The following is an 18,402-nucleotide window of genomic DNA, read 5'->3' as shown; positions in this document are numbered from 1 at the left end:
GAAATCTGCTTTGCTTCTATTAATGATACCTGCAGGCAAATGCTGGAGGGTGGTGTGGGATTGGATGGGGGGGGTCGGAGTGGGGGGGGGGGGGGGGGGGTCTTTAGACTTATAACAACCCTCATCTACTCATGATGACACGTCAATATCAGATATGCATGACCAGACCCGTCGAGGCCAACGACCAAACTAAATAACTTCTCTCAGGGTCATGAGGGGAAATTAAACTTTGAACCATAAAATCAGTTTTTCAGCAGTTCTACAAAGTTGTGCAACTACAACATAAATCAGTAAGAGTCCATGACTCGCCATGATCAATACTTGTTACGAGCCATCGTTTCCTCTTTTGTCTGATAGCCGGGGTAAAAAGCAAATCTAGAGGAAAGTTCAATACCCCCCTCACCTTGCACAAGGGCACCAATGTCACTAAATCATACCACCCAGTCACACCACATCTGTCTAGACTCTGACCCCCGCTGCTTGTATTTGGGGTATTTGTGACAGCAATGCAAAAAAGGGTGGAAGGAAACTAGACTACATGCATAGATAATACGGAGAGGTGCTGCAGGTAATATGTTCTTATTATATTGTTTGCCTTAAAACCAGCGTCTCTCAAATATGGATTTTTAGTTTTGTTTATTTGGAAAAATACTTCTGTAGAGCACGATGTAAAGTGTATCTCGAAAAAGTCCAAATATATAACAGTATTACTATCCAAATACAAAGTATATTCCACCTACATGTAATACTCCTTGTATGTGTATCAGTGTTTTAAACTTTTATTCTGTTGGACATTGAATGGTTTTCTCATTTTATTTAACTTTTTTACTAATTATTAGTAATGGGTTAGGGTTAGGGTTAATTTTGATAACCAATTCCACCTGTTATATTTAAAAACCTGTATGTTTTTTAAAAAGTAATTATCTTATACTATATACGTATACTATAAGAAAATAGATGTACAGATACACCTGAGTATCTTCATCTTTGACCTCACTTATCCAGGGAATAGGGACCTGATACCCCTAAAAACACTGAAAAAAAAACTTGTGTGTGAAGTGTTGAATTGCACAACTTTCTCTCTATAACCGTGGGCGGCATCGTCTAGGGTCCTCACGTGGACCCGGTCAAATGACACTGTGCTCGTCTGTTCACCCTTTAAAGCTCATAAAAGTTGTCTGCTTTGATACTTTGGAGAAGATGTTTTAGCCTCACAGTGAGGCCGCGTAGCGTCGGATCTGACTCTCCGTCTCAGAGCAGAACTTGAAGATTACAACCCACAATCACATCAGGAAATGAAGTTGGGTATCTAGTAGTGAGGGATCATGACACCACTGAGCCCGCGTCGCAGCAGCGGGTGAAACGTGAACCGTCTGACCTTAGATTTGTGTTTGGAGTTGCGCAGGATTTTGGCACTTTTGACACAGAAAGCGCGTTGATCTGATGGACAAAGCCGCCTCGAAGAGGGTTGGACGTAAATATCACACGTCACTCACAGACTCTTTCTTCAAACTGTTTAATCCGTCTGGCTGTCAGCATTTATTTATGTTGGTGTTGGTCTTCTGTCACTGGGGACCACTTAGTGCACAATTTCATCCACACGATGGCAGCATCACATCTACAGCACGTCCAAAACGGGCTCTTTAATTACAGCAACTGTACAGCAACGAATGTGTCCTTGTGATTGAGCTCAATTATTACAAAGTCAACCTCCACCCAATCTCAAATAACATCTCTTGAGGAATGCTGTAACATCTTTAAAAAGGTATTTCTGCTTCAAAAATATGTACTGGTGTGCTGACCAGGACCCGAGGGATTCCTCTTGCAGGCTCTTCTGTCCATCCTTGGAATGGGATCCGCTCTCTGTTGCTTTCTGTTACGGTTTTTATTGGAAGGGAGATTTTCCCCGTCTCCATGTACGGGTCCAGGGACAGAGGACGTTGTATCTGTACAGAACGTGAAACCTTCTGAGGTACATTTTTGATTTTGGGATAAGGGAGAAAAAAACGTACTTGATTAAAATGTACATTCAACGGTTTAAATACTGACTTGAAACAAACAACAAAGTACAAGCATACATTCTCTTAAATACAACATAATTCAAACCTTTTTTGCAGTTTTAACATTCAGGTGAAAATAGATTTCATACATTTCTCAAGGTGACGTCTGGGCACAACGTGAGTATTGTCTCGTCTCTGCAATCTACTGTGCTGCCGTGTTCACTGCATACAGTTCATTTATTTTCTCCTGGTGCATCTTCACCACAATGGGCCTCCTCAGTTTCATGGTCGGTCCTGCATGGACAGAAAAAAAGAAGAGGCACGTTGAATAAATGAACATCTCAAGCTTTTTGTCTCGGTTCAGCGACGCCCACGCGGTGACATTTGACCTACTGGAGCTTAAAAAAATATCTCAGAGCGAGAGATGAAACGCCCCAAAACAATGAAGCACGGCGCAGTAACTCACCCAGTTCGCCCCCACCGATGGAGAAGTCTCGCTCCAGAATCACCCACTTCTGGATCTTCTGGGCGTTGGACGTCGCTCTGGCGTTGGCGCGCTCCACGCCTTCCTGAATGGCCGTGTAGACCGCCGGCTCCTTGCTGGCGATGATCTCGGACACCTTGGTGGCCGTGACGTCGTGCTGCCGGCAGAAGGCCAGCGCCTCGGGACTCAGCTGGTCCGTGGGCTCCCCCGCGTCGTCCACCACGCACTGCGGAAACAGAGACGGGTGATCGTGGGGTTTGTTTGGACTTATTCGGACGTGTGACCGGGTCGGGATGGAGGCCCGGTTACTTTGAGCGTGAGGAGCATGGAGAGGAACTTCAGCTTGTCTCCGACCAACATGGCGTTGCTGACGATGGGCAGCTCGGACTTCAGCGAGTCCTCGATGGGCACGGGGGGGACGTTCTCTCCTCCTGCAGTGATGATCAGCTCTGTGGAAGAAACATTATAACGGAGGTTATAGAAAACATTATAACTGAACACGACTAAACATTGTGTTCCCATCCCCACTCCCTATGACTACAATTCAAACTGAAATGAACTAAAAAGCGCACTTGGCACTAACCATTTTTATTTTTGTTCATTAAAAAGTGCTCAGATCTCTCATTCAAGTGAAATTGCCAAAAATAAACAATACTTTTATCAATTTAAGTTCTGAATTTAAAATCTTTATGACATAAAAGTAAAGAATAATATTCATCAAAATGTACCAAAAGAATAAAAAGCATTTTTTCTGCAGAAATGTGTATGACCTTATGAGATGAATGTTAACACTGAAGCAGCATTTTGATGTTGTAGCTGGTGAAGGACCTGTTTTAACAACTTCATGCACATTTAAGATGTGGATCAAGGGCCCAGGCCACAGGGACAACGGCCTACCCTTGATCCTTCCTGTGATGAACAGGAAGTCGTTCTGGTCGTGTCGTCCCACATCTCCAGAGTGCAGCCAGCCGTCCTGGTCGATGGCCTGGGCTGTTAATTCCGGCATGTCCAGGTAGCCCATGAAGACGTGCCGGCCCCACATACATATCTCTCCACTCCCGTCCTCATCCGGGTTCTCCAGCTTCGTCTTGCAGCCTGGCATCACTTTTCCACAGCTGGAGGGACAAAACATAAGATTGAGACCCGACCTGACCAAGAGCTGTTTAGCCTCTGCTTTAAGGTTTAGTGCCGATGGAGGAAGGGGAGGATTTCGTATGAGATTGGAAGACAACAGCAGACTTATAATGTTAGTCGAACTATGATAATAACAGTAACCCTCCAAGGACTTTAGTGAAGGTGCAGCCCGACGTGCTTTACAAACAAAACAAAGACACACTTATCCCAAATATGTATGAGTCATGCGGGAGATTAACTGTCGGTGTTGTTGTGACAAGTCAGAGCTAAAGGTCTGCAGACAGTGGAGATGGATGTGGATTTAAAGACGAGAGAATCCCCGGTTGTCTTTTGCGCTATTTTAAAGAAAACTCATTGGAGGGGAGATTACTAACTTCTCATTTCCATATCAGCAACCATTTTAACCACGTGACATGTCCCACAACGCTTTGCTGCTGACCTTGTGATTTTGTAATGGGTGTCGGTGGAGATGGTGTGTGGGCAGGAGCTTTCACTCATGCCGTACAGCTCCAGCAAAGGGATGTTCAGGCTCATGAAGAAGTCCATTGTGTCTTTGGTGATGGGGGCGGCGCCTGTGAAGCACAACTTGCAGCGATCTAAGCCCAGCGCAACACGGACCTTCTTAAAGACCAGATTATTGGCCAACGTGAAACCCCAGGGCACCTGTTTCTTCCTGTAGACCAAAAAGATAAAGTCAAAGTTAAACCCATTGTGTTACCAACGTAACCCGAGAAATAAATAACTATGTACAGAATGGAATTTTATACAAAAGCATGCAGGGCTACCGTCATTCCCATCGAGTTCTGGCAAATGATCTTTGCCGCTCCCTCACCCGCTCATGACACTGTAGTTGTATCGGAGCCCAATAGACTTGGCCCAGCCCGCCACTCTCCTCCTCGTTGAAGAGGACTTTGCACCGACAGCTTGCATCTTCTCCTGCATCTTCTCCCACACCCGAGGAACCCCCACGAAACAAGTCGGACGAGCCTCTTTCAGCGTGTTCACCAACGAGCCCTGGAGAAATTATTAAAGTAAAGATAGTGAATCATCACTAATGATAATCATGTGTGTGCCAACAGTTGGCATCATTACCTTCAGGGCGTCTGGCTCTGCAAAGTAGGTGGTCATGGCAAAATAAACACCGATCCACATGTCGACCAGCTGGGCCGCCACATGGCTGAGCGGCAGGTAACTGACCATCACGTCCTCAGCGGGCTTCAAGGTGAGCATTGAAGCCGCCCTGTGGACCGTCCACGTCAGCTGCGTAACAGAGAGGAGACAGCAGTGTGTTATTTCATTTTACTCATATTCTTCTTTATATGTTGTAGTGGTTTGAGGAGCTCCCCATGGCTCTATGTTGGGTACTCTTCCGTTTTTTCATTTACAATAAATACACACTATTTTATATTGTTAAAATGCTCGTATTGCTTCTAAAATTCTGATTTAAGGAAACATCAATAATCCAAATATCAATGAAAATGTGCAGTAAAAAAACTAATGAAAAGAAGAAAATAAACTTAAATTTAAACCTGCCTCTTTTGAACACGGTGTGTATTTTTTTATACATGTCAAATATCCATTCCTTCTCGAAGAATTAAGCCAAAGAAGAAATCATACATAAAAATGATACAAGCTAATATAAATGAAAGTATGTTGTCTGGATATCTCACGTTGTCGTGGCTCAACATGCATCCTTTGGGGTTGCCAGTGGTTCCAGAGGTAAATATAAGAGTACAGCACTCGTTGGCACGGAGACTGTCAATCACGGCATTCAGCTGCTCGTCGGGCACTTCCTCTCCCAGCTTCATGAACTCCGCCCACTACACGAGTAAACAGACGATGTTTGACAAAGTGCATCTCAACCCAGACTGAACTGAACCCCATCTGATGTTGTGAAGTTTAATACATTTGATATCAGTTACATTAATTATTAGATTTACAATTCTTGTTCTCCACAACAGGAATTTCTACAACCATGTGACTTTTCTTTTTAGTCATCATGTCACCTGAGAGAACGTACCGTGTACAGGAATGGTTCCTTCTGCTGCAGTTCACCTTTATACTGGACAATGGCTTTCAGGTGAGGTAGATGATCTTTCACCTGTCATAAAAGTACATGTTAAACAAAAGCAATATGACCTTTAAAATAATTATTACAGCACTCATGTGATGCTCCGGACCTGCAGGACTTTGTCCAGCTGTTTCTGGTTCTCCACCACCAGGACGTTGGCCTCACTGTTGGCCGCCACATACTGACAAGCTTCGGGCGAGTTGGTGGTGTAAATTCCAGTTGCCAGACCCCTAAGAAACAAATCAGACATAGAGAGGTAAAAAGCTCAGTTGAACGTGAACGTCTTTGAAAAGCCAAACTGGCACTCTAATTAACCCAAGAGCTCTCAACCAATTAAAAACCACACGTATGAACCCAAAAACATAAATTGCATGAAACAGCTTTTGCATTAATGCATTTCATATTATACTTTGGTATCTGTTCTACTGCAGAAAGTACATTTGCAAGTAAAGTTTTTGCGCATTTATCTGAGGACAATTGCTCTATTTGTCATGTGAAACGATGCTCAGGCGTCTCTACAAGTCTACAGGGTTTTGCTTTCTGTTCCTTCTGTGTGATCTTACCCGGCAAAGATGCAGCCGACGTCTGAGATGAACCATTCGGGGGAGTTGAATCCCAGGATCCCGACACCGTGGTAACGCTCCAGCCCCAACTAAAGAGCACACGAGTTGTGGTTGTTTTTCTTTTCTGTTTTTCAGAAGAGCATGTATCTTGAATGGCAAAGCGGCACATTGCCTCCTTTAGACTTGACGTACATTTTGCTTCGAAAGCCACTCCAACTCAAACAAATATATTTAAACCCAAAATAAACCCTTTTTTTCAGTAGAAACCGAAACAACATGCCACTGCACAGGAGGTCAACTTGCCAACGAACCTTGAGGAAGCTTTTGGCGGCTGCCCGGCACTGCTCGTAGTACTGCCTCCAGGTCAGCGTCACCCACTGGCCCCCTTCTTTGGAGACCAATGCTGGATGATTCCCGTGCGTTTCCACCGTCTCCAGGAACAGCCGGTGCACCGTCATGGGCGTCTCTGAGGCCGGACCCGAGCCCTCCATCCTCAGCCTGACTGCCTTGTCTCTGCTCGTGCTCCATAGCTGGTCCGCCGGGGCCAGCGGGGCCGGTACGTTCGCCCTCAACAAGGGAACTGCCTTGGGCTCTTCTGCGTTGGGACAACATGGGCAGCTGGATTTAGTCACAATTGATGACAGGTCAAATTTTAAAAGACACCCCTGCAGAACCAAGAAAGCAAGTTTAAGAAGGAGAGTGTGGTTTTTGAGAGGACTGCAGACGTCACTGGATTAACCATGTGGATTTCCTACAAGTGTATTGACAGAGCAACGTGATTTACGGGTTTTTACAGGCTGTTGAGAACCACTGCGCTCAACAATTACTAGTTTGACAGGTCTTTCCACCCCTTATTCACTCTTGAGCCGTTTTTTTCCACATCTGATTAGTTGCTCCCACCTAACGCTCTTACCCAGTGAAGGTCCTTCAGCGGCTTCCTCCAGCTCAGATGTTTCACAGAGTTCGGCTGTGGAGGCTCCTCCGTTGACGAGGGGGGAGTGAGTCTTCAAGTTCTTGAAGTCTGCCGGTGCCTCATGGATAGAGATGCTGCAGACATACATTGTTAGTTTCGTAGTAGAAATGGATCCAATCTCCACTGTGGTGGAGATGTTCTGCTTTGCTTTGCTTTGGGACATTTTCATACCTCTCAGCTTTAACATCCATGACTGCAACACTGTTGCTCTGAATTGAGTTCTCTTGGAAGCTTATCTCCTATTTTCTGGAATAACTAAAAAAAACATCAAATAAGCACAAGAAGTTACTTGTTCTGGTTATGAAACATCACATCTCTGGTCATTTACGCAAGACGGACAAACAGGTCAGAGCCAATGACCGCTATCGCTAAATGTTTAAACTGTGCTCCACACGTAGTTCCAGAAACTATTAAAGCATTCAGATGCTTTCACACTCTTTGAAGCATATAATCACACAAAGTAACAAACCAACGTCAATTGTATTAGAAGAAATTGCACATTATTGCCTGGCTTTGCTTGGATTTGAGAAAAATCTAATGAGTCAATCTGATCTGATGTGTGGAACAGCATTAGGGACCATGAGTGGAAGCTCACAATGTCACATGCAACAGCATGCAGTACAGGCAAAGGCCACGTGCCACAGGGTATTGTTTGAATTTACAGCCAAAAATGCAAGCACAACTTATTTCTTATAGCAGACGTTGCTTTTGAAGGAAATCAGTGGTAGAAAGTCCTATAGGAGTCAAGTATTTCCATCTACTAGTCATGCAGAGCATGCAGCCCAAATGATAATTTGAAGCAGAAAATGCCTCCACCATGCCATCATCCCCCACACAAGACACTTAGTTAGGATATGCTACTCTGGGGTAGAAACACATTGCAACTAAATTCACCCTTAGCATCAAAAGAATATCTTAAAATAGATCCCTTACCTCTGGGAACGAGCTGACGTACAGCCGCAGTCAGGTGCAGGGGAGACGCCGATCGACCTTTGCCCAGTGCCGGTCTGTTGCTCCCTGTAGAGAACATCAGCCTCTGGAGAACTCGCTTAACCGCATGCCAACTTGCCTGCTCTCACGCCCAGAACTTTAACCGCTTTCGCAATCCTCTTAGTTTGAAAAAGTCTTTTAAGCTTTAGGCGAATTAATGGGACTCAGTGGACCAATTAGAAATACACCAAAAAACTTGTTACTAAAGCTTAACAAATGTTACTGCTCCTGCAGGTGTGTGTGTGTGTAGACTGTATTTAGACTTATATCACGCCTGATTGACCCACTAAGACATGTCATTATCACACATGCTTGACCAGACCTGACTACGGTATTATTGTATGTAGAAAATGTCAAATTCTCTCAGGTTCAAGAGACAAATGAGACTTTGAACCAAACAAACAGTTTTTCAACAGTTCAACAAAAGTTGTGTAACTTTTTCAACCTAACCTTTAAATGAACTGAGATATTTGCACATTTTACTTAGTCAACCTTTTCTTAAACAACTCCTAATTATTCTGCTACTCTTTTACGTCTTGATAAAAAAGAAAAAAAATGCAAAGAAATATCAAAGTGAAAGCATGATTTCTACTTACAACTTACGTTGGCCAATACTTTACTTTACATTACGTTATGTGTCGTCCCTTTTGTCGTCTGATAGTCTGGTCGTAATGTAAATATAAAGTTCAACCACCTTCGTACCTGCCTTGCTCGAGGGTACTCGAGGGTACAATAGAAACGGCACAGAGAAAACAGTTTTAAGGCACACAAATGTATATACATATATATATATATATATATATATATATATATATATATATATATATACATATATATATATATATATATATATACATATATATATATATATATATATATATATACATATATATATATACACGTATATATATACATATATATATATATATATATATATATATATATATATACATATATATATATATATATACACATATATAAGGCAACACCAAATAATATATATTTATATATATTACAAAAACTACACACCAGTTTTCTCTGTGCCGTTTTTTATATACAGACTTTAAACATTTGTAATGTAACTATCTAGATAAAAAGTATTCCAACTATTCTTAATGCTTCAACTCATTTGATATATATTTGGTATACATTTACAGTTGGGTGTGTATAAATGTTGGGGTGTATAAATTCAGTTTGCTTAATTTATATATATACATTTCTTATACATATAAATATATATTTGTACAGTGGAACATCTTGCATTAAAATAAAATTTAAATCAGTTTAACTAATAAAAATTTCCTGATATTCTTTAACTATTGGTGTCTAGATTCAGCTTCTCATTGTATTTTGAAACAAGTAGAGGTATAACCTGTATCATCTTCTGTTCCCTTACTGCAGATCCTAGATGTCAGATTAATGAAGTCAGCTGAATTCTCATTTTTCCATCTTTATTTGCAGCCACATTGAACATAATATCCACATTTCTTTAAATTAATTCCTCATCGTTTTCAAAATCAACGATCGCGATGTTGCATTGGAGAACTTCTTTAATGACGGCATGAGGTTGTGCTCGTAGAGTTGAACGTGAAAGACTCCAGAAAGCCTCATCCTGGTGGCCAGGCCAGCTGTCTCCCTCCCAGGACGTGGATGTGAAGATGGTAAACTGACTGAGCGCCGTGCTTCCCGTCGTTGATCACTGCAGGGGACAAAAAGATTCTCAGAATTCTATTCGCATGTATATTTCCACATACTATAAAGCCCATTTCTGTAACTCACCCACTCTGTATCCTTCATCCAGAGATTCTTGCTTTGCCACATTTTTGGCAACAACCAACAAATGCCCCAAGAGCTGAAGTCGAAAGAAAAGAGAGCTGAAGACGGGACTTTCAGTGCATGTGAGCAGGCTGGTCAATAAAAGCTGCTCTTGAAATGAATCGTTTTGGGTGTGTGATTTACCTCTGCATCCTCATCTGTGGCTTCACTTAATCTGGGAATAGGGACCCTCGGAATAACCAGGAAGTGAACAGGGGCCTGTGGGCTGACATCCCTGAATGCCAAACACTGATAAACAAACACACACACACACACAAAAAACAATAATTCATACGAAATGTGAAACTGCGCAACTTTCTCTCACTAATGTCTCATAGTGCGGCAGGTGTTTACCTTCTCGTCCTCGTGAATGATGTCTGCAGGGACGCTTCTGTCGATCACTCTGGAGAAGATGGTGGCGGCTGCGGAGCCGCGCGTCCTGACGGCCTCCTCGGCCGAGCTCACCTCGACCCCTTTGGAGCACAGCGGCCTCTGCGGGGGGGAGAGGGCTCGTCTTAGCGTCACCTCGGCCCGGCAGACGCGCTGCAAGCAAGTCCGGACGGGCAGAGTCCGCACGATCTGCCGGAGATACATGACGTTAGCCGGCCGGTCAAAGCACCTCCAGCGGACCTGTTTGTGGGCGAACTCGTATTTAGACACAACTCTGCACTTCTCTTGTTGACAGTTTGCGTTGCCTTCAGGTACTCGCTAGTTTTGTGTGTAACGTTTACTTCTTCTTCTTCTGCCGCTACTTCCACTTCTTCTTCTTGAGGTTTCAGTGGCAACTTGCAACTGTAGAATCGCACGCCTGCCCTCTTCTGGAGTAATTTAACTCCCACAGTTACCGCAATGTTGTGTTTTATTCCGGTTTCCCCCCAATTTGGGGGTATTTATTCCAACGTTGGTACCAGCCGTGACATTTCCATGAAATTTCCCCTTGACTTTTGATTGATACGTGTGTATCCTTTGTTTAACAGCTTATTTGGGCGATTAGTCCACTTTCTTTTCCCATTATGAGCAGGAAGCGTGATGTAACACAACCGTAGCACCTTGTTTGCCGAGAAACGACACACCCTGAGAAAAAAATCTTTACGTTATTTGCAAATGTAGAGGAATTTATGTTTTGTTTTAATAAACATTATTGTATATCCATTTCTTACTGTTCATATTGCATATCTATTTCTTACTGTACATATCTATTTATTCACTTATTACACTTTGCATATGCACATAAACAATTTTTGCTATTTTGCACTCGTGGTTGGATGCTAAACTGCATTTCGTTGCCTCAGTACTTGTACTCTGTGCAATGACAATAAAGTTCAATCTAATCTAAACAGACGAAAGACACCCGCCTCGGGGGGAAAAACCCATGTATAACATTATTTATTGACAATCACAATTTACACACTTGCAGTCAGTATTATCATTACTTATACATGCGTAAATAGTATATTGGTACTATTATGTATTCTATGTCACCGCTAAACGGCATGCACACCCACAAACGCGAATCTGAATATAAAAATGCTTGGTATAATTTAAATCATACATAAATGTCATGTATGGCACAGCGCAACAGAGAAATATAATATTTTATTTCATTATTATTATTTTTATCTAAAAGCACGTCCCACTACGATGCCTTATGAAAGCAAAACAATACATTGTTGAATTAAGTGTCTCGGTTCATAGGTGGCGGTTTCTTTGTGTTCCGTCGTTCGTCCAGCAGGGGGCGACGTCGTGGGAGTCAAAGGCCTCAAACGTCCAAGGGAAGAAGAAAAAAAAAAAACGGTTCTCGGTGACAAGGGAAAGATGGCGGCGCGCGCACGGCTGCCCTTGCTCTTCCCCAAAACGCTGCCTCCGCTTCAACGACAAAGGCCAGCACACACGGAGGCCGCTGCCGCCGCCAAGGAGCCCGCGTACCCGCCCGTGGTCCCCTCCCTCACGGCCAAAAGCAAGGCGGCCCGGCAGCGGCAGGCCGACGAGCGGGTGCAGAGGATCCGCGAGTCCCCCGTGGAGGAGAAGATCTCCCTCTTCACGCGCATCCAACGGAAGAAGTTCGTGGTTTACCCCCAGACGTTCGCGCGGAACGCGGACAAATGGTACCAGCACTTCACCAAGACCGCGTACATCCCCGGGCTGCCCGAGAGGTTCGGCCCGGGGAGGAGGACGACGACGCCCGTGGCCGGGGAGGAGAGCTCACCTGCCGGCGGCGCACCTGCGCCGGCGCCGGCGGTGGACGGCGCTGCGTTCGCGGACATCCGCTCCTTGGTCGGCCGCGTGATCCTGCAGGAGCACTGGCACACGAAGAAGCGCAAAGCCTTCCTGTACCGAGAGCAGGAGCAGAACGTCGGGCCGTTTGTGAGGAACCTGGTGGCCGGACTCACGCACAGCGTCGGGAGGTTCAACCCGCTCCTGCGCCTCTCCAGTCTGGGTATGAGTCCTTGATCCGACACCGGCCTGTTGAGCTTCCACACACTTAAATACACACGTTATCAATGCATTCCGGGCTTTTGTTGGACGGAATCTGTGTGGTAACTCAATGCACGTGGCCGGTTTGTTTGTTACATGGACCGGTAAGGTGTCGCTGTGAATCTATGACCTCTACGCCGATCACGTGACGTAGTTTGGAGAACACGTGAGCTCATTCCGGTAAAGAAGCTGCTTGTCAATTAGTCCATCAAGTCCATGTCGCTCTAAATTTACCTGATGAAAACCAATGACGTTGACAATCAGGATATTTGCAGCTCCAACACGAGTAAGTTGTTAAATAAATGTGGATCACCTCACCAAAAAAATGCCAGCAGAAGAGAGATCCCACTTTGTTTTGTCCACACAAAACCTCAAATGTTTCTAAAAACAAGCAGCTGAGAAAAAACACCTAAAACCTATCAATGTATGGTTTATATAAAAAAACTGTCTGACCATAAAGTATTGTATAAAATAATAAACGTTGAAATTATCCTACTTTGTGTTTCTCTATCAGATATTGCTCCTCGGGTAAACTTTTATTGGAGGAGAGGACAGAGAATCATCCCAAAGGGGCACCGGAGAGGCCGACTGGAGCCGACCAGGTTCCAGATCGATGATGAACCGCAGTGCCAGATCAGGATAACGCAACAACTGCAACAGGTGGCCCGCATTTCCTCCACCAGCCACTTCAGTCTCTGTTGGGTTTAATACATGAAACCTTCCAAGCCAGAAATAATCATTGTTAACCATTGGAGGAAACAAATTGTTTAAACAAACATACAGGTGAAAAAAGTAAATGAAAAATATTAGATATATTTGTTAAAAAGTTACAAATATTATCAAAAAAAGTCCAAATTTATTAGGTGGAAAAATTTCACAAGATAAATGATTTAGTTTCCTTTTTTAATGTCCAACATTCATGTGGTTTGTTTTAAATGTCTTAGTTTGCCCCGCTGGAGGCCTCTTATGCAGCCGACGTTCCAGAGGTCAGCTTTGCTCCTGACCTGATGCCTCTGTTCAGACGGCAGTACGACAACCACATCTTTACAGGTAACACAGGAACAGGCACACGGGTCTGACTGTACGGAGGATGGGAATTTGGAGAAGCCAAAACCGCATAAATTGGAGCCGTTGTATTCCGGCCACATGTAACTTTCATAGTTATATCCTACTGGCACTACGGGGCGCCAACAAGCAGCTGCTCGCTGTCTGTTACGTCACTCTAATGCAAGACGTCAAACCGGCTTCAATCGCCTCCACGTCTTTGAGATGTTTTTTTCTTGTTTCTGGGGAAACCGTTTCGCAACAATGGTTTGTGGTTTCGCTCTCAGTATTTCTACTGATATAATAAAGCGTGATAATGCTACCCGCTATTGCTGAGACCTTAAATTGTATGCTGCACATTCAAAGTTGACATGTTCCTTAATATGCAGCACGCATAATGGGCCTCTTGTTTCATCCAGACGTTTTTGTTTAACCAACAACAGCAGCTGTTAAATTCTGTTTTAATGCATATTAAGCAAAAGTGGCAAATGGTTACATTTGTGGCTCGACGTGACCGCCTGATTTTTTTTTTTTTTTCTTTAATTGTCTAAGCGTTGTAACTCTGACCTTTTCCGTCAAAGATAATCCATCTTAGTCTTGTACGTAGAGCATATTTCAGTTCTCTTACTGACTAGTACCACGGGCATTATAAACTGGGGAAAATAGTTGTTGTTTCATAGTCACTCAGCTTTGTCCTCTTGGTCTCATCCTCAGGTGCCAAGCTACCAGACCCGGCGTGCTACGGTCACACTCAGTTCCACCTGGTGCCCGACCGGTACCACAGAGACCGGATGGCTCGGCGGCAGCAGTCTGATCAAGTGGAGGTCTTCCTCCGAGCCAACGGACTCGCCAGCCTCTTCGCCTGGACGGGGGCTCAGGCCATGTACCAGGGTGAGGAAATCATTCATCTCAAATCAAGTGGCCTCTTAACCGGAGGGGAGGGGGGGGGGGCAAAGCAACCGGCGGTTCTAACGTCCCTCTGGTCTCCGCAGGTTTCTGGCCCCACGAGGACGTCCGCAGACCTTTCGTGTCCCAGGCCGTGATCACGGACGGGCAGTTCTTCTCCTTCTTCTGCTACCAGCTCAACACAGTGGCCCTCTCCGTGGAGACGGACGCCAGCAACCCCCGGAAGAACCTCCTGTGGGGCACCGAGAGCCTGCGGCTGTACGAGAGCGTGCAGGACGGAGAGGTGGTCGGCCTGGACGACGGCGTCGTCAAGCTCCTGGTTCAGTTCCTCATGAACCAGCCGTAGACGTCAGTCTGGTTTCTGTCCGAGGAAAATAAAAGAACGTCCCGGCTGAGATTCTGTAAAAATCCAAGTGGAAAAGCTATCGGAAAGCGTGTCGGACAGGAGGAAGTTTGTCCGATTGTATAAAATGTATTCAGAAAAGACATTAAACTGGCTCGTGAGTATGAAAGCGTATGATTAATGTGCAGACTGTAGCCTATTTATGGCAAAAATAAAATCTTACTTTTCAGATTGACACGTGTGAACGTGTGTGCGTTTGTCACAGCTGACTACTAAAAGCAGAACATTTTAATAAGACGTCCATTCACTCGTACACACGCTGTCCCTTTAGAGGAGTACTTCTCTGCCTTGGCATTGTGCTTCTGTAACATTTGACTGGGGGGGGGGAAATAGGACCAAAACAAGGCGGTAGAATCATATCTTTTATTCCACACATTCTCCCCTCAGGACCTCCTCATTCCTCATGTGCCGTAGTTCTTAACGAGCCCAGTGAGCAGACGTTGAGGCGTAAAGTCGGTGGCGTTCCCCTTTTAGTGATCTCTACTTCCATGTCGACTAACGCAAAGGCAGTTATTTCAGACTTGTGTATTTTGTTTAATTTGCATGTTTACACACTGGAAGGTGAGGGATGACGACTACAGACGGTTATAGTTCACCATCGGGGTGACGAATTAACTCTGATAGATGAACATAGCGTAGCATATACGATGAAACAACCTGCCCCAAGTGAAATGAACGTGTGTCATGTTTTGCACAGGATGTGGTTGCATAAAGGCGTCAAGACTAAAAAGTAAATACTCTTCTGGTTGCCATGGCAGCATTGTTGATTATTAAGTGGTGCCTATTGCACGTTGGTTTTTTTTGTGGATTTGCAATTTTTCAAATTTTCTGCTGCCTCGTTAAAGAACTTTCCTCTGGTCCGTTGTTTTCTACCTGAGTCCTGATGAGGAAATAAATGTACATCAGCGAAAACTACAAACATTCATTAAAATAAAAGTTTAAAAAACACAGTACTCACACTGTATTCGGTTGGTCAACGGTTCCACTTCCTGTAAATACGGCAGATATTTTCAAGTTCAAATACAACGTGCCGTTGTACATAAATCGCATCGTAGTATCAGTACACCGTTTGCGTACCTGCGGCGGAGGATTTCTTGGACCCACTCCTCTCGTAGAGCAGAATGGCGGCGACCAGGACGATCACTTCGATCACGATGGCGACGAAGGGCTTGAGAGGCTCCTGGAAGCTGATGACCTTCAGCAGTGACGGAAGACGGGAGATTTTTCACTCAAGAAACGGTTTCACTGTACAACAATGTAGAAATACTTCATTCAAGTCCTGCATTCAAAACCACAAAGTATCAGCCAAATGTACTTTGTACGTATAAAGTACGAAGGCCGTTGTACATAATTAGATGGTACAACACTGATGCTTAATTATTATTGTGATAGTTTCCAGCACTAGTTTAGTCTGCTGGTTCTCAACCAGTAGTTCTAGTCCCCTTTGGAAAGGTCATGAGGTGATTCATGGAAAAGAAATAGGTCAAATAGGCTACGAGCAGGAAAAGGTTGGCGACCACATCATTGACAATGTTTGGAATTTAATCTTAAAATGCAACAAGCGTTTATAGAGGAGTCCACGTATCAATCGAGTTGGTAACTTTCTGTATCTGACCTTGAGCTCCACGTGGCCCATAGTGGTGCTGATGGTGTACACCGCGCCGCAGTAGTACAGGCCTCCATCGGCCTCCGTCAGGTTTTGCACCATAAGTTTGGTCTTCCTCTCGTCGTTCCTGATCTCATAGTGAAGAGGCTCCCCAACGGCCGAGATCTGCTCCTAAAAGCAGATGTTAAAAGCCAGACGGGTCAGAGGCCACACGTCAAGTGAAAATATGTTGACTGTGCTTTCAAATCTTTGACACAAACAGATGTGAAGGCAAAGAGCGGCTCACTCGCCATGTCTGTGCCATTGGCTTTGTACCAGTTCCAGGTGTTGGGTTTCGGTTTGGTTTCCTCCATTTTACATGCAACCACCACAGAGTCCCCCAGGTAGCTGACTATTGGTTTATCCCGCAACTCAGCGACCTGTGGAGCTGGAAGGTAACATGGTGCACCTCAGTTACTCAGTGTAAATGTTGGTCGCCCTTGTTAAAGGGACTTGACAAACGTATTACGTATGCAATCCATGGATGAATATATACTCATGAAACAATGTTATTTTTACCAGCCAAAATAAACTCTATCTTTGCTTCACTTCCAAACAAGCACGAGTAACTTCCGAGGCTTTCTTCACTGACGATGCTGAACCTGTAAAATAAAAAATAAGTATAAAAATGCGTAGATAATGTGCTTTATGTTCATGTAAATTGACTAAAGTCGAACATTTGTTCTGCAAACACCTGCAAAAAGCCACGTGGAGACAAGACAACCTAAGTTCTCAAGCTAAACATTAATAGCCGAAGATGCATAATATGTAATATAGCCAATTAATGATAAAAATGTAAGCGGATGGATGGAACATTGAGAATGTGTACTCACACTCGCGTGAGCTTATATCGATCGGCCTCCAATCGCACAGTGACACGACTGTTCTCAACCTCCTCCCCGTCTTTTCTCCAGGACGCAGTGACGTTGGGTTGTTTGTCCTGATTACCTGTCCAGGTGCACGTCAGTGACAGATTGACAGGATTCAACAGTTCAACCGTCTCCGTGTGACTTTCGCCTGCGTTGAACAGTTGAGGGAAAAAAAAAAAATCTGAATACACATTGTGGCTGGAGGAAATCCTCTGAGCCGGAATACTGCGTCTCTAAACGGGTACCTTCAAAAACTGCGCTCCTTTCATCTGTGGGCAGGGAACCGCTGGAGAGCAGCAGGGGGGGCGCCGGACCAGGCGTCTCTGACAGGAAAACCAACAATGAGCATCACAAAGTTATAAGTTGTCCGTAGGAAAAGCGATCGATGTTATTTGTCAGTGTAAAATAAGATCAAAACAGTAAGTGCAGTGGTATTCTTAAAGGATGTTCTTTTTCCTCAAATAATCTTCAAACTTTGAATCTTCACATTAAAAGTAAGTGAATAGAAAAAGAGGCAATGGTGAATGTTTGAGAGGAAACATAATGCAGTAGAAAAACAGGTTCCACGGTTACATAAGGGATCTTAAATTATTCATCAGGTTGATTTTTTTTTAATCCTTTAATAGAATTGTTTTGTAATGTTGCTAGTTTTAATGTATACTTTCAGTTTCCTGTGATGAAAATGCTGTCATAGAGTACTTTGCAACTCAGGTTTAATAACTTAATAATAATAATGACAATTTCTCCTACGGCCCACAAGGTTAAACATCATTTCATGGGGGAATTAGAAGGCACACAACCACACTCAGCCAAAATCAAACCTAAACAGCCATTTACTTGTATCGATGTGTCTGCAGGAGACGAGAAGCAGGAGGATCTGAAACTGGAGCTGCTTCCAGGAGGCGGACATGATTATTCTCCCCGTGTCCTCTCTGCAGGCAGCTTTCTCACCGCCTTCTCCTCTCCCAGTCTGCTGCATCGCATGAAAATAAAAAAAAAAACCCGGAGGAAGCCGGAGGAGTGACGCAGC

The 18,402-nt window shown here is 44.1% G+C and overlaps 4 protein-coding genes across 6 annotated transcripts; 1 reads left to right on the top strand and 3 right to left on the bottom strand.

Annotated features, from left to right (window-relative positions):
- Nucleotides 1-1,502: 1,502 nt before the first annotated feature.
- Nucleotides 1,503-8,596, bottom strand: LOC120830788 (long-chain-fatty-acid--CoA ligase ACSBG2). Of its 3 annotated transcripts, none has more exons than XR_005713946.2 (16): nucleotides 8,159-8,300; nucleotides 7,397-7,480; nucleotides 7,166-7,299; nucleotides 6,564-6,847; nucleotides 6,253-6,341; nucleotides 5,799-5,919; nucleotides 5,639-5,719; nucleotides 5,289-5,438; nucleotides 4,711-4,878; nucleotides 4,451-4,632; nucleotides 4,058-4,291; nucleotides 3,382-3,599; nucleotides 2,794-2,933; nucleotides 2,467-2,710; nucleotides 2,107-2,294; nucleotides 1,503-1,967 (listed from the first exon to the last, which is right to left on the bottom strand). XR_005713946.2 is itself a non-coding variant. In XM_040195696.2 (15 exons), exons 2-15 carry the CDS (start codon nucleotides 7,414-7,416, stop codon nucleotides 2,203-2,205), a joined length of 2,157 nt encoding a protein of 718 aa, XP_040051630.2. In that variant the 5' UTR covers nucleotides 7,417-7,480; nucleotides 8,159-8,596; the 3' UTR covers nucleotides 1,503-2,202. The 3 variants fall into 3 exon arrangements, 1 of the variants encoding a protein (XP_040051630.2); XR_005713945.2 differs by having other exon boundaries at nucleotides 2,150-2,294; XM_040195696.2 differs by having other exon boundaries at nucleotides 1,503-2,294; nucleotides 8,159-8,596.
- A 1,053-nt stretch (nucleotides 8,597-9,649) lies between these two features.
- hint2 (histidine triad nucleotide binding protein 2) lies at nucleotides 9,650-11,142 on the bottom strand. The gene is made up of 4 exons (XM_040196668.2): nucleotides 10,385-11,142; nucleotides 10,175-10,279; nucleotides 9,995-10,067; nucleotides 9,650-9,914 (listed from the first exon to the last, which is right to left on the bottom strand). The coding sequence occupies exons 1-4, from the start codon at nucleotides 10,622-10,624 to the stop codon at nucleotides 9,823-9,825; spliced, it is 510 nt and encodes a 169-aa protein (XP_040052602.2). The 5' UTR covers nucleotides 10,625-11,142; the 3' UTR covers nucleotides 9,650-9,822.
- Nucleotides 11,143-11,392: 250 nt separating this feature from the next.
- On the top strand, nucleotides 11,393-15,033 carry mrps30 (mitochondrial ribosomal protein S30). Its single transcript, XM_040195236.2, has 5 exons — nucleotides 11,393-12,467; nucleotides 13,020-13,165; nucleotides 13,450-13,555; nucleotides 14,264-14,440; nucleotides 14,542-15,033. Exons 1-5 carry the CDS (start codon nucleotides 11,846-11,848, stop codon nucleotides 14,799-14,801), a joined length of 1,311 nt encoding a protein of 436 aa, XP_040051170.2. The 5' UTR covers nucleotides 11,393-11,845; the 3' UTR covers nucleotides 14,802-15,033.
- Nucleotides 15,034-15,207: 174 nt separating this feature from the next.
- On the bottom strand, nucleotides 15,208-18,371 carry emb (embigin). The gene is given in 10 exon segments (XM_040195237.2): nucleotides 15,208-15,738; nucleotides 15,817-15,847; nucleotides 15,936-16,053; nucleotides 16,474-16,635; nucleotides 16,755-16,891; nucleotides 17,023-17,105; nucleotides 17,337-17,520; nucleotides 17,618-17,695; nucleotides 18,210-18,314; nucleotides 18,317-18,371. Coding segments are annotated over 10 exon segments (999 nt in total). The 5' UTR covers nucleotides 18,357-18,371; the 3' UTR covers nucleotides 15,208-15,677.
- Between the last annotated feature and the right edge of the window lie 31 nt (nucleotides 18,372-18,402).

The sequence above is a fragment of the Gasterosteus aculeatus genome, chromosome 13 (genome assembly GCF_964276395.1).
Source record: "Gasterosteus aculeatus chromosome 13, fGasAcu3.hap1.1, whole genome shotgun sequence".
NCBI lineage: Eukaryota > Metazoa > Chordata > Actinopteri > Perciformes > Gasterosteidae > Gasterosteus > Gasterosteus aculeatus.
This window is presented reverse-complemented; position numbering and strand designations above follow the sequence as displayed.